Below are 12,694 nucleotides of genomic sequence, written 5' to 3'. Positions count from 1 at the left end.
AATCGTCATGCATTTCAGGAATGCGTATGTGACGGAATGTCTGATTTGTTGCACATATTACAGGTGACAATGGTCCATACGCGAAGCTGTGCATGAACAAAAGCCGAGTGGACAGCCGTGTTCCTGCCCAGGATAAGGTCAGAGGGTGCACATGTAGTCATCCCCATAGCAACAAAGCCCCTCACCCCTGAGAGCAAATGCATTGTCATAAGATCAGAGGTCACAGTGCTCCCCATATGGTCGTGTGCTGCATAAGTCATTGATATGTCGGGATGCTCCAAAGGAATTCTGAAAGTGTCACTGAAAGTCTTTTAGAAAAAAGACAACAACTGTTCCTGAATGCCATAATGCCTCCAGACCAGCATAAATAGCACTATTCTGGCCTGATGGTGAAGGAAAAGAGCGGGAAGCTGGACTGCACACACTTGTGTTTGAACAGCCAAGACGTTTGACCTCAGGGAAACATTGCAGAAATTACTGCAGACATGAGTAAGAAGAAACAAGAAGTTTATTTAGGAACTCAATTCCAATATTGCATTTTTTTAAACGTGAGAAGAAAAAGCACTTCTTAACAATCACAGTTAGGATTTGAATGGGGAATTGAATCAGTAGTTTTTGTAGGATACAGCATTTATTTATTATTTGTTTTTACAAAAATGAGTATTCATATTAGTGAATGAACATAAATAAAAACCTGATTGAGAGGACACAAGCTCTGAAACAGTATTTACACATCTGTGAGCCTCTAAAAGCTTATTAGTGATTTATAAACACGAGCAAAGAGCACACTTTTTGTTCCTGTCAACAGAAATAATTTAAAGGGGTCATATGATGTGATTTCACATTTTTTCTTTCTCTTTGAAAGGTTACAAGCTCTTGGTGCATGAAGAAGATCTGTAAAGTTGCAAAGACTTAAGTCTCAAATCCAAAGTGATATATTTTATAAAAGTTAAGTCTTGTCCATACTTCCCCAAAATCGCTCATTCAAACATAACTCTATGTCTCTGTGTGGGAAGATTTGCAAAACACCAGCCAAATGTTCACACAAAGAAAGAAGGCAGAACTTTTATTCTCGCTGTAGTATTGTTGTTGGCACCACCGACATGTTGTATAGATGCTGTGTGTTTCACTGTGAAAGCAAAACTGCTTTGTTTGGCCTTCCAAAAGGGGATGATATCTGTTTTGTCATGCCTAGAGATGATTCATGCTGTTCGCGGAAGAAATACATCAACCTTGCACTGTGGATTGGCGTTCAACGAGGACAAAGCAAAATTCAGCCCGTGGTCGTCACATGTGGTTGCCGCAACCTGCTGGCTGCATCGTTCTCAAGTCCGCCGGCCGTTCATCACTCAAGCCCGCAGTGTGTTACGCATTTTATGGAGGACTGTTTCCTAACCCGTCAGAGTAGCCTACAATGGGTCCGTGCTCAAAGGCTGCTTCTATAAAGTCGAGGAGTTACACCTTTGCGTGGACAGTCTGGCACTTCTGACTCACAGCCTGTAAGTATGTTTTTATATTTAAAGAATTTGCCAATGATGATTCAAACACGAGTTTTAAGCAGTGTAGAGTAGCGCTTGTTTGTTATTACTCCAATCACAAATGCAGAAATGTTTTTTTGTTAACCCGGCACCATACGCAACGCAATGCATAAAAACACAGTATAAGTCATTATAATCAGTAATTATGTCCCCACTGGACCTAATGGGTTTTATTGGTTTTGTCTCGTCGTGCCAGGAGACGCCATCACAGTATGGTAAGGGTCGTAACATTTCCATCACATGCTTGAGGTATTCAGCCAATCACAGTGCACTGGGTAGCTGGCCAATCAGAGCACACCTCGCTTTTCAGAACGATGAGCTTTGTAAAAATGTATGTGTTACAGAAAGGCGGGGCATAGAGGAGCAACAATAATATACATTATGTGGAAAATAATGTGTTTTTTTTTATCTTAAAATGCATAAACACATATTACACAAATACACAACATAATGTTCTTTTTTAGCAACGTCACATTACCCCTTTAAAAACATTCAACAATTCATAACACTCCAAATAATGTCACAATGTTCATATCTGCACATCTAAAAATAAGGGTTCTTTACTGGCATCTGGAACATCCATGGAAACCTTCCACTGTACAAAAGGTTCTTTATAATTGAAAAAGTTTCTTTAATTTATTAAAAAGTTCTTCACTCAAAACAATCATTCTTTTAAGAACTGTTCACTGAAAGGTTCTTTTGGGAACACAATAATGGTTCTTCAATGAAATCCCCCTTGTAGAACCCTTAATTTTAACAGTGGACGGAAGGAGTCAAACTTATCACACAAAGTATGAAATACCTTCGTTTAAAATAAAAAACTGAACAAACAATGATATGCTAAAAAATATGTGTCCATGTCTTGTTGCATCAAAAGAAATTCAATTCAAATTCTCAAGATGGAATAGTCAAACAAGACCATATTTTAAAATCAGCTGATGCTGAACCCGAGCCATACCTAATCTCTTATATTAATTCTAGCCAAAACTGACCCAGTATATCAGGCACTCTGTGATTTAGTGATTCTTTAGTGACTCGCTCAGCTGTCTTCGTGAATGACAGTTGTTGTGGACAGTTGCTCTGAGCTGGACAGGCTGTCCTGTCTGCACGGCACTGAAAGGCTGAAGGTGGCCGATTGTCGGTGGAAGCTGCTACGCAGTTCCTTCCCTCTGGCCAGATCTCCTCGTCTCTCTCGCGCCAACATGAGGTTGAGAGATTCTGCAATGCTGTTCAGGGTCCTGTCCATGTGTGTGATCTGTGGGGAAACGAGTGTGTGGCCTCAGCACATCTTTCAAACCAGTGTCTAAAATAACGTAGTCACAGCGTCTGTGTAAATAACGTCATAAACAAGAGCCAAACCGTCAATGCATGCTGTTAAACACCAGCAACTGATACAAGATCCCATCTGTACAAATAGACTAGAATAGACTTGTATTGTTAAAAGCGCTATATAAATAAAGGTGACTTGACTTGACTAGCAAAGGCAATAAATCCAATCTTCTATATGTTATAAATGGGATTACAGTTTAATCAATAAGGTGATGATGAATAGTCGAAACATGAAAAGATTAGGCCACACTCATTTGTTAAAAGTGAATATCAATGTGAAATTGAGTGGAAACTATCATCAGGGCTGTGGTTATTTAACATTGAAATAGAGGACCATTTTTGTGACATATTCATTAACTATTTTGAGAAATAAATAGGAAATTGCAAGTAATTTAAATGTGACATTTTATAGTAGACAGACTGAAATAGTATTTTGTCCTCCAATAATCTTTTTTTGATTTACAACTTCAAAGATATATTTTTTAGAGTGTGTCAGAGTAGTTTACGTTACTGTCTATGTTCATAGAAACCAACATATTTCAATACCAGTGGGATTTCTTGTTAAATATTTAAAGGGATTCATGTTTGAAAGGAAGAAAACTGTCAGAGAAATACTTATAATTTTACATTTGGGGAGCCAGATGTCTTGAGGTTCTTTCCCTTGGGTTTAGGGTAAGTGACGTGTGGAGCCAGTGCTGTCTACACTCCATTAGAAATAACCAGACGAGTGTCTCCGTGCTGAACCACAGTTTACACAATGATAGTGGCACCACAGTCACATACAGACACATACACACATGCACAAACACACAGCACCATACAGAGTATGGGCAGGAAGCTCAAGCATGTAAACATATACAGCAGTTCCCCATATAGACATGAATGCAAACATGCACACTGCTATCCACAGAGAAAAACAAGATCTTGAATTCATCCAAATGAAAATTCTGTCATAATTTACTCGCACTCACCTACAAGTTTGTCATAGTACTATATAATATCACATTTACAGATTTGCCCCTATAAACCTAAAGTAGTCTTTATTGAATATAATAAACTTGTAGTTTGATGGGAAAATATATTTTGTTGGCAAAACTATATAAAGTTACACAGTCATGTCTGTAGTTTAAATAAATGAATTATATACACACACACACACACACACACACACACACACACGCACACACACACACACACACACACACACACACACACACACACACATTTTTTACGGTTTAAGTTTAAATATGTTATATTCACTAACAATAAAGACATGTATATGCACATGCATAATGTAATAAAATATTTATAATTCAAATGAATGCTGTTGTTTTTAACTTTCTAATCTCCCTGAAAGAATTAAAAAAAAAAAAGAAAAAAAAATGTATCATGGTTTACACAATATTAGGCAGCACAACTGGTTACAATTTTGATAATTATTGGAAATGTTCCTTAAGCAAGAAATGTTTTGTAATTCAAGGATTAAATTACATTATAAAATTTATATATATATATATATATTAAAATTGTAATAATATTTCACAGTATTACTGTATTTTTACTGTATTTTTAACAAAATACAGCCTTGGTAAGTGTAGGATAGTTTTGTTTTTTGTTTTTTAATAAAAAAAAAAAGAGTTAACCCAAACATTTTAAACAGCAGTGTATATGATTAAATGAAACACAGAAGAAGAGAAATGAAAAACTGTTTCCCAAAAATAAGAAAAAAATAAAAGCCCTTAATGTGCAGAGAGTTCAGTCAGAGTGGAGGGCAGTGCAGTAGAGAATTCCTTCAGATGGCTGTTTGCTTAAATGTTAAGGCTATTTGTTCCTGTTTATGCCAGACACTGCCTGCTTCCTGTTTACCACAGAATTATGGGAAGAAGAATGACACTGTAAAGGGGTAGGGTATCCTGTCCACAGCCTGTACAACTAATGACACATTTTCAAACAGTTCTTTACAGTAAAAAGTTGAAGACGGTGGATCCTGCTGGGAAATGCTTAATTTGGTTACTCAATGCATCAATCACTATCGTTGCCACAAAAATGGGCCTAACATTACAAGAAGTCAGTCAATGGGATCAAATCAATCCTAAAGTCATTTATTTTTAATGTTTTAATATAAATAAATTCAAGGCAGCACAAGATGCAATTTATCCCTACAGATACGTCAGCTATGAAAACCATTATAAAGATCAAATTTCTCTTAAAATGTTTTCCTAAGCATTTTTAGTAAAGAATTTAAAATGTCCTAACACAGGCCTTTTTCAGGCATTTCGTAAAATGAGTCGATTTGTTTCTTACTCAAACATCTAGGAGAAACATTGAGGGAGAAAGTGAATGAGTGAGTGAGTATGTGAGAGAGAGATCATGTGAACAAGTGTGTACACTGTTTGGAGCTTGTGTCTGGGATGAGAGCTGTTTGTAAAAGGATTTATGGCTGGAGTGGCAAATGAACAGGAGCAGAGTGAGCGTTTGTAGAGCTCCAGAATCCCCTTCATTCTGAGAGGCTAACAGACCTCTCACTTTTAGACACACACACACACACACACACACACACACACACACACACACACACACACACACACACACACACACACATACACACACAAGCCAGAAAGCTGTTCTTTTTAAAGTCTTAACACCCTTATCAGCACACATCACTCACAGAGACTGTTTGAGAAGTCTTCAAAAAGTGATGTTTGATCGAAGGCAGAGAAAGAGAGAGGTTCCTTCTGCCTCCAGGTTAAAGGCTTGATGAATGAAGCTTACAGATCTTTATCTGTCCTTGCCGAACCAATTGTGCTGTGTGCATTTGCTAAAAGAACTAAAGAACTGGAACTTGTTATTGTTATACTAATGGGAGACTTCTTGCATGGTTTCTCAGTAAAATTCAAGAGCACGCGGTATTAACTAAAGAGATATTTCACATAATAAGGTAAAGACATGTTTTCCCTGTGTTTTTACAAGACAAAATGCTATAAACGTCCTTTTCACTAAGTTTAGCTAAATCCTACTCTGGCTGCAGCAAAGATATTCAAGCGCTTACCTTCTCTTCCATCCTGTTGAGTCTGGAGCCAATAGTGTTTATGCCTTTGTCTTTTATGCGCTCTAAAGGAGATGAGAATGGTGCCAAGAAAAACATAATGAACACCCTGCATAAACACGAATGTGCACTAAGACTACAAGACAACAATAAACAGCAAAATTAAGAACAACGAAGGGGTCAAGCTGTAGCAAAACATGGTGTGGGGTCAAGGAATGTGAGAGCAGAGAGTGTAAAGAATGGCTCAGCTTTACCTGAACTTGTCTGGTAGAAAGACAGCTTCCCTAAGGACTGATCCAGTCTGTCAGGGCCAAGCGTGCGGCATGTGAAATGTTCATGTGCAGAAATGGCAGATGAAATGTGAGAGGAATAGTGACAGGGATGAATGTACACTTAACTTCCCAGCTTTGTTTACCCAGAGGTCATGGAACTGTCATTTATATTGCTCTTATACCTCTAAAATGTCATTCATGTATACCATGTTACAGTCAACACTTTTCTCAACACAAGCTTAAGCTGCTGCTAACTGATAGAAAGTGAGTCCTTATCCCACCTTCTCTGGAGCTCCTTGATGCGCACCATGAGGTTGAGATGACCCTGTGAATACTGCTCAATGACGTCCCTCACATCGTACGGCTTACGTGCTTGCTGCAAAAACACAAATACATACAAAAAACTGCCAATATAATATAATATTTGAATTATAACAAAATTTAATATTTGTCTACAATATATATAATGTATAAAAGTGCTGTCATATGATTATAAAAATTAAAATAGAAGTTTATGTTTATATAATATATGAGTGTGCACTGTATTCATTTTGTATATTTAAATACAAACACATATATGTATATATTTAAGAAAATTATGCTTATATACAGTATATATATATATATATATATATATAGAGAGAGAGAGAGAGAGAGAGAGAGAGAGAGAGAGAGAGAGAGAGAGAGAGAGAGAAAGAGAGAGAGAGAACAGGTGATGATGCTTATGACTATTTACATTTATTTGAGCTTCCTGACTAACACGGGAAAGATGTGTGAAACTTCACGTTTGCTACAGAACGTAAGCTTGGTTTGATTAGCGTCAGTGAAATAGCCAAACATTCACACATCTTTGGCAAAAATGAACCATTTCAGGAGAAGCTAGAGTCTTTCAAAGGAGGGTAAACATTGTCATGACATCAGAAACAGCAAATCTAGCCAGCAGCATCTGACAGACTCTCCAAAGTGTGTGTTCTGTGTCACAAGAGTGTGTGAGAGGAGGGGAGAAGGACTTGGGGAAAATAAGGGGATTGAGAGGTGACTGAGGCAAGTGGGTCAAATGAAAGGATGGCGAGGGGATGGGAGGGCAAAGAGAAAAGACAAATAAAGTGCAATAACGAGTTATCAAGTGTGGCACAGCTGCTTAAAGGAGAAGAAGGAAGTGTCCAGGATAGCTATTAAGGTAATCTTTTGACATCATCATGTATTTTTGAGGGAGAGCATCTGCTGTTACTGAATGAGTCCCAACTCAAGATCTTCCCTTCCATACGTTTCAAAAAACACCTCACGACTTACACTGAAATTCATTAAGGAATGCTAATTACTGGAAACATGTGAATTTAGAAGCTTCTTTATCATCAAATATAAAATTGCATTAAACACCACAACCAAGAGAAACAAGTCTGCATTTCGGTTGTGCTTGCAAACAGAAGAAGAAAATCTTACCTGGAACTTCTTTTTGGCCACAAAGTAGAACATCCTCTGGATCACACGGATGGCTGCTCGATGGGAATCCCGCAACCTGTGTGTTTTTGTGTCATGATTAGTATTAGAGAGATACTTAAAGCCCATTTACAGGGATAGTTGACACAAATATGAAAAGTATGTCATTATATCACCCTCAAGTCATTTCAAACCTGTAGGACCTCTGTGCAACACAAAGATCATTTCAAAAATGTCTATTTTTTCCCCTTACAATGAGAGGCAATGATATTTTGGACATCACCGTCTTTCATTGGATGGGCAAAGATCATTCTTCAAAATGTTCTCTTATATGACTCTGTAATAAAGTCACACAGGTTTGGAACGACATGAAGGCTCATTTTTGGATGAATTATCCCTTTAAGTGCTAAGATTATCAAATAAGTTTTACATTTTCGGAAATAAGAACTACATTTTTGATGTAGATGTTTTTGTCTGTGGTGATAAATGTGGTATCTGATATTATGGTTGCATATGCCGCCCCTAACTAACTCATTTTCAATGTAATTTGCAAAACAATCCTATCAGTCTCCCGCAGGTCCTTCAGGTGCAGCCCAAAGCCTCTCCAGATGCTATTTATGTAGACAGGACTTTTGCAAGTGACCACTGAGCACAAGGGTCACGACCAGGACACAGTGTCTAAGAGAAAATACAAGGCTCACTCTGCTTTTCAAAGGTTTCAAAAACCACAGCGCTGAGATTTGGTGGGGGGAAGGGGACTGACTCCCAGGAGACCCGGGGTTATCTAGGGGAATGGGATATAGTCTCAAAGAAAGATGAAGTATGAGAGGTACACTTTCCCTTGCACGTCAGCTCCCGCGTGGGAGTATATGTGAAACGTGCCTGTAACATGTTAGCATGCCAAGACTTGGATCTGTTGCATGTCACTCTGACAAAAGATGGAGCGCACTCTCACTAGTTTCTTTAAAATGCATTAGCAGTAGACTGGCTGCAGGCTATCAAGCCTCATTGACTTCATGGACGTGGCTGTTGACAGTTTCTGGTTTCTCCCTGGCTGCAGGCTACAGGGAAATGAGGAATAAGGCATATGCCATGCTCCAGGCAACTGACAATTTACTGCTCTTTGGTGCCACACTCTAGACTTCAACCAGCGTCCCTCTGGGTTATACTGCCAGTGGTTAAATAGCAAGCCTTCAGAAGCTTTGAGCGTTATCATACCCACAGCAATGCAAATGTGTGCCAAGTTAAAGGAGGAAAGTGGAGGAAAGGAGGTAATGGAAAATTTCTGATAACAAAATCTGATACTATTTTGCATACGTAGTATAACTTAGTTCATGATTTATTTCCATGCATATATAAATGCTTGGGAACGGCTACACATTATAATTATGATAAATTTAAGTAATCAAAACTAGTGTACCAAAAATAGAAGTTTGGAATTATGCTGTAAATAACAAAGTTTTGATTTAACAATTGTATGTTATTGCTAGGGCAGAGCATATACACAAACTCATTGAAAATAACCAAAACAATCCAAGGTTTTTATTTAGCACAGTGGCTAAGTTAACAAATTACCAGACGCCACCTGATTCAAATATTCCACCAACGTTAAATAGTAATGACTTTATGAATTTCTTCACTGATAAAATAGATAACATTAGAAATACAATAGCGAATGTAGATTCTACAGCATCTAACACTTCAGTTTCATCCATCGCACCCAAACATAAACTGCAGTGCTTTACAACCATAGGACAGGAGGAGCTAAATAAACTTATCACTGTATCTAAACCAACAACATGTTTATTAGATCCTGTACCCACTAAATTACTGAAAGAGCTGTTACCTGTAGCCGAAGAACCGCTTCTCAATATCATTAACTCGTCGTTATCTTTAGGACACGTCCCAAAACCATTCAAGCTGGCGGTTATCAAGCCTCTTATTAAGAAACCAAAACTAGATCCTAGTGTACTGGCAAATTATAGGGCTATTTCAAATCTTCCATTTATGTCTAAAATTTTAGAGAAAGTTGTGTCTGCTCAATTGAGCACCTTCCTGCATAAAAATGATATGTATGAAGAATTTCAGTCAGGTTTCAGGCCCCACCATAGCACAGAAACTGCACTTGTTAAAATTACAAATGACCTGCTCCTTGCGTCAGACCAAGGCTGCATCTCATTTCTAGTCTTACTTGATCTTAGTGCTGCGTTCGACACCATAGATCATGACATACTCATAGATCGATTACAAAACTATACAGGTATTCAAGGGCAGGCTCTAAGATGGTTTAGATCCTACCTGTCCGATCGCTACCATTTTGTTTACTTAAATGGGGAGTCATCTCATTTATCATCAGTAAAATATGGAGTGCCACAAGGATCCGTCCTAGGTCCCCTTCTATTTTCAATATACATGTTGCCCCTTGGTAACATTATTAGAAAATACGGAATTAGCTTCCAGTGTTATGCTGATGATACTCAGCTATATATATCAACGAGACCAGATGAAACTTCCCAATTATCTAAGCTAACAGAGTGTGTTAAAAATGTAAAAGATTGGATGACAAAGAATTTTCTCCAATTAAATTCGGATAAGACGGAGATATTAATTATTGGACCAAAAAACACTACACAGAATCTTGTAGATTACAATCTGCAACTAGACGGATGTACTGTTACTTCCTCTACAGTCAGAAATCTGGGTGTTATATTAGACAGCAATTTGTCTTTTGAAAATCATATTTCCAATGTTACAAAAATTGCATTCTTCCATCTTAGAAACATTGCCAAGCTACGAAACATGTTATCTGTTTCTGATGCAGAAAAGCTAGTTCATGCATTCATGACCTCTAGACTAGACTATTGTAATGCACTCCTAGGTGGTTGTCCTGCTTCTTCAATAAACAAGCTACAGGTCGTCCAAAATGCAGCAGCTAGAGTCCTTACGAGGTCAAGAAAATATGATCATATTACCCCAATTTTACAGTCTCTGCACTGGCTACCTATTAAGTTCCGCATCAGTTACAAATTATCATTACTTACCTATAAGGCCCTAAATGGTTTAGCTCCAGCGTACCTAACTAGCCTTCTACCACGTTACAACCCATCACGCACCCTAAGGTCACAAAACGCTGGACTTTTGGTAGTTCCTAGGATAGCAAAGTCCACTAAAGGAGGTAGAGCCTTCTCACATTTGGCTCCCAAACTCTGGAATAGCCTTCCTGATAATGTTCGGGGTTCAGACACACTCTCTTTGTTTAAATCTAGATTAAAAACACATCTCTTTCGCCAAGCATTCGAATAATGTATCTTTTTAATTGTGAGTGTAGTTGCATCTGATCAAAGGTGCATTTTTATTCATTACCTTGGGTTAAACTAATTTTACTTTGTTGGATCAGCAGCTATGCTAATGATGTCTGTATTTTGTTTCTATGTTTTGCCACGGGATTCACATCCCGTGGTAACTAGGATTTACACAAGCTCCAGTCTGGATCCAGAACACCTGAGAAGAGATGATGCTGACCCTCAGAGGACCCCAGATGATGCTAACCCTGAATGAACAAACAGAACTAACAATTATTCCTAATTGTGTGACTTAATCATATAATAACTTAATAATATTGATAGTTCATCGTCTAGCTGACTACGTCTTGTATTATTATAATTTTTTTAGTTTTTCTAAAATCCTGTCAAATGTGCACAAACTACTAGCTACTACTAAATATTGTAGAAACATAATTTTCTGTAAAGTTGCTTTGTAACGATTTGTTTTGTAAAAAGCGCTATACAAATAAACTTGAATTGAATTGAATTGAATTGAGTCTTCACTTGTTTAATGCTTTTTCTTCACTCTCCAGGCCAACTTATCAATCTTAAAAATAAATCAGTAAAATCAAAATGTGAAGTTTGTAAAGAAACTAGTATTGCCACAATACATATTTTTCAAATCTGAACTAATTTCAAGCATATAAATATTGAAATATTACATTTAAATGTTACAACCCCTAAAGGTTCATTAGACCATGAGAAACATTCGGTCAAGTATGTGGAAAACTTTATACATACACTACCGTTCAAAGGTTGGTTGGTAATTTTATTTATTTATTTATAATGTTTTTGAAAGAAGTCTCTTCTGCACTTATTTATTGATGAAAAATAAATAAATACAGGAACATTATGAAATTATTATTACAATGTATTATTATTATAATTTATAAATGTTTTCTAATAATATAATATAATATAATATAATATAATATAATATAATATAATATAATATAATATAATATAATATAATATAATATAATATAATATAATATAATATAATTCTGTAATGGCAAAGTTGAATTTTCAGCAGGCAACTTTCTGTATTTAGTCTCACTGATCCTTCAGAAATCATTCTAATGAAATTATTCAAGAAACATGAATGAATAGAAAGCTCTAAAGAACAGCATTTATTTTTAAAAGAAATATTTTTTTATAGTCAGAATAAAAGTGATAAAAATTAACTTTTAAAAATGAACACCAAACTTTTTAACAGTAGTGTATCAAGTCATATTTATACACATATAAAATGAAATGCATTAAGAAATATCTCATATTCAGGTTTACATCATGTCAAGTGCTGAACGACTCCGTGTCATATGCATCCCAGAGGTCAATATGGTAGGAAGAACAAGTTTTGGTGGACATTATTTGAATCTACAGAATCCAAATAGATAAGCTGAAGTGGGAATCTGCCAGCGGTCTGCACAGAGTTCAGGAATCATTCCTCCCTGGGTGTTTGTCATTCCAGTGGAGCATGCAAACATGACAGAGAGAGAGCGAGAGAGGGAGAGGTGTGGGACAGAGATAGAACATGGGAACCATCCCATCTGTCCCTGAGGCAGTGCCACTTCCTCTCTCCAGTCATGGTTACCAGCATAGCAACGCTGGTCTCATGACCTCAGCAGGGTCACCATCTGCCTCTAGTGCTGGCACAAAGCCTGGCTAATGGCGAACACTGGTGGAGACCGACGCAAAGGGAGAAAGACTCCCACTATTATAGAGAGGGAGAGAAAGAAAGAAAAA

General features: G+C 37.2%; 1 protein-coding gene across 2 annotated transcripts in view; it reads right to left on the bottom strand.

Moving 5' to 3' along the window:
* Positions 1-641: 641 nt before the first annotated feature.
* LOC128016619 (potassium voltage-gated channel subfamily KQT member 1-like) overlaps positions 642-12,694 on the bottom strand; it is a 35,098-nt gene continuing 23,045 nt past the window's right edge. The window contains exons 13-17 of one of the 2 annotated variants that reach the window (XM_052601269.1): positions 7,629-7,704; positions 6,467-6,561; positions 6,168-6,214; positions 5,917-5,978; positions 642-2,793 (exon numbers count right to left, since the gene is read on the bottom strand). In XM_052601269.1, the coding sequence (XP_052457229.1) occupies positions 2,578-2,793; positions 5,917-5,978; positions 6,168-6,214; positions 6,467-6,561; positions 7,629-7,704 (496 nt within the window). In that variant the 3' untranslated portion in view covers positions 642-2,577. The remainder of the gene's footprint in view (positions 2,794-5,916; positions 5,979-6,167; positions 6,215-6,466; positions 6,562-7,628; positions 7,705-12,694) is intronic. The other variant, XM_052601270.1, reaches the window with a different exon arrangement.

The sequence above is a fragment of the Carassius gibelio genome, chromosome A7 (assembly GCF_023724105.1).
Source record: "Carassius gibelio isolate Cgi1373 ecotype wild population from Czech Republic chromosome A7, carGib1.2-hapl.c, whole genome shotgun sequence".
Classification (NCBI taxonomy): domain Eukaryota; kingdom Metazoa; phylum Chordata; class Actinopteri; order Cypriniformes; family Cyprinidae; genus Carassius; species Carassius gibelio.
Note: the sequence above shows the minus strand (reverse complement) of the source record. Positions and strands in the feature narration are given on the sequence as shown.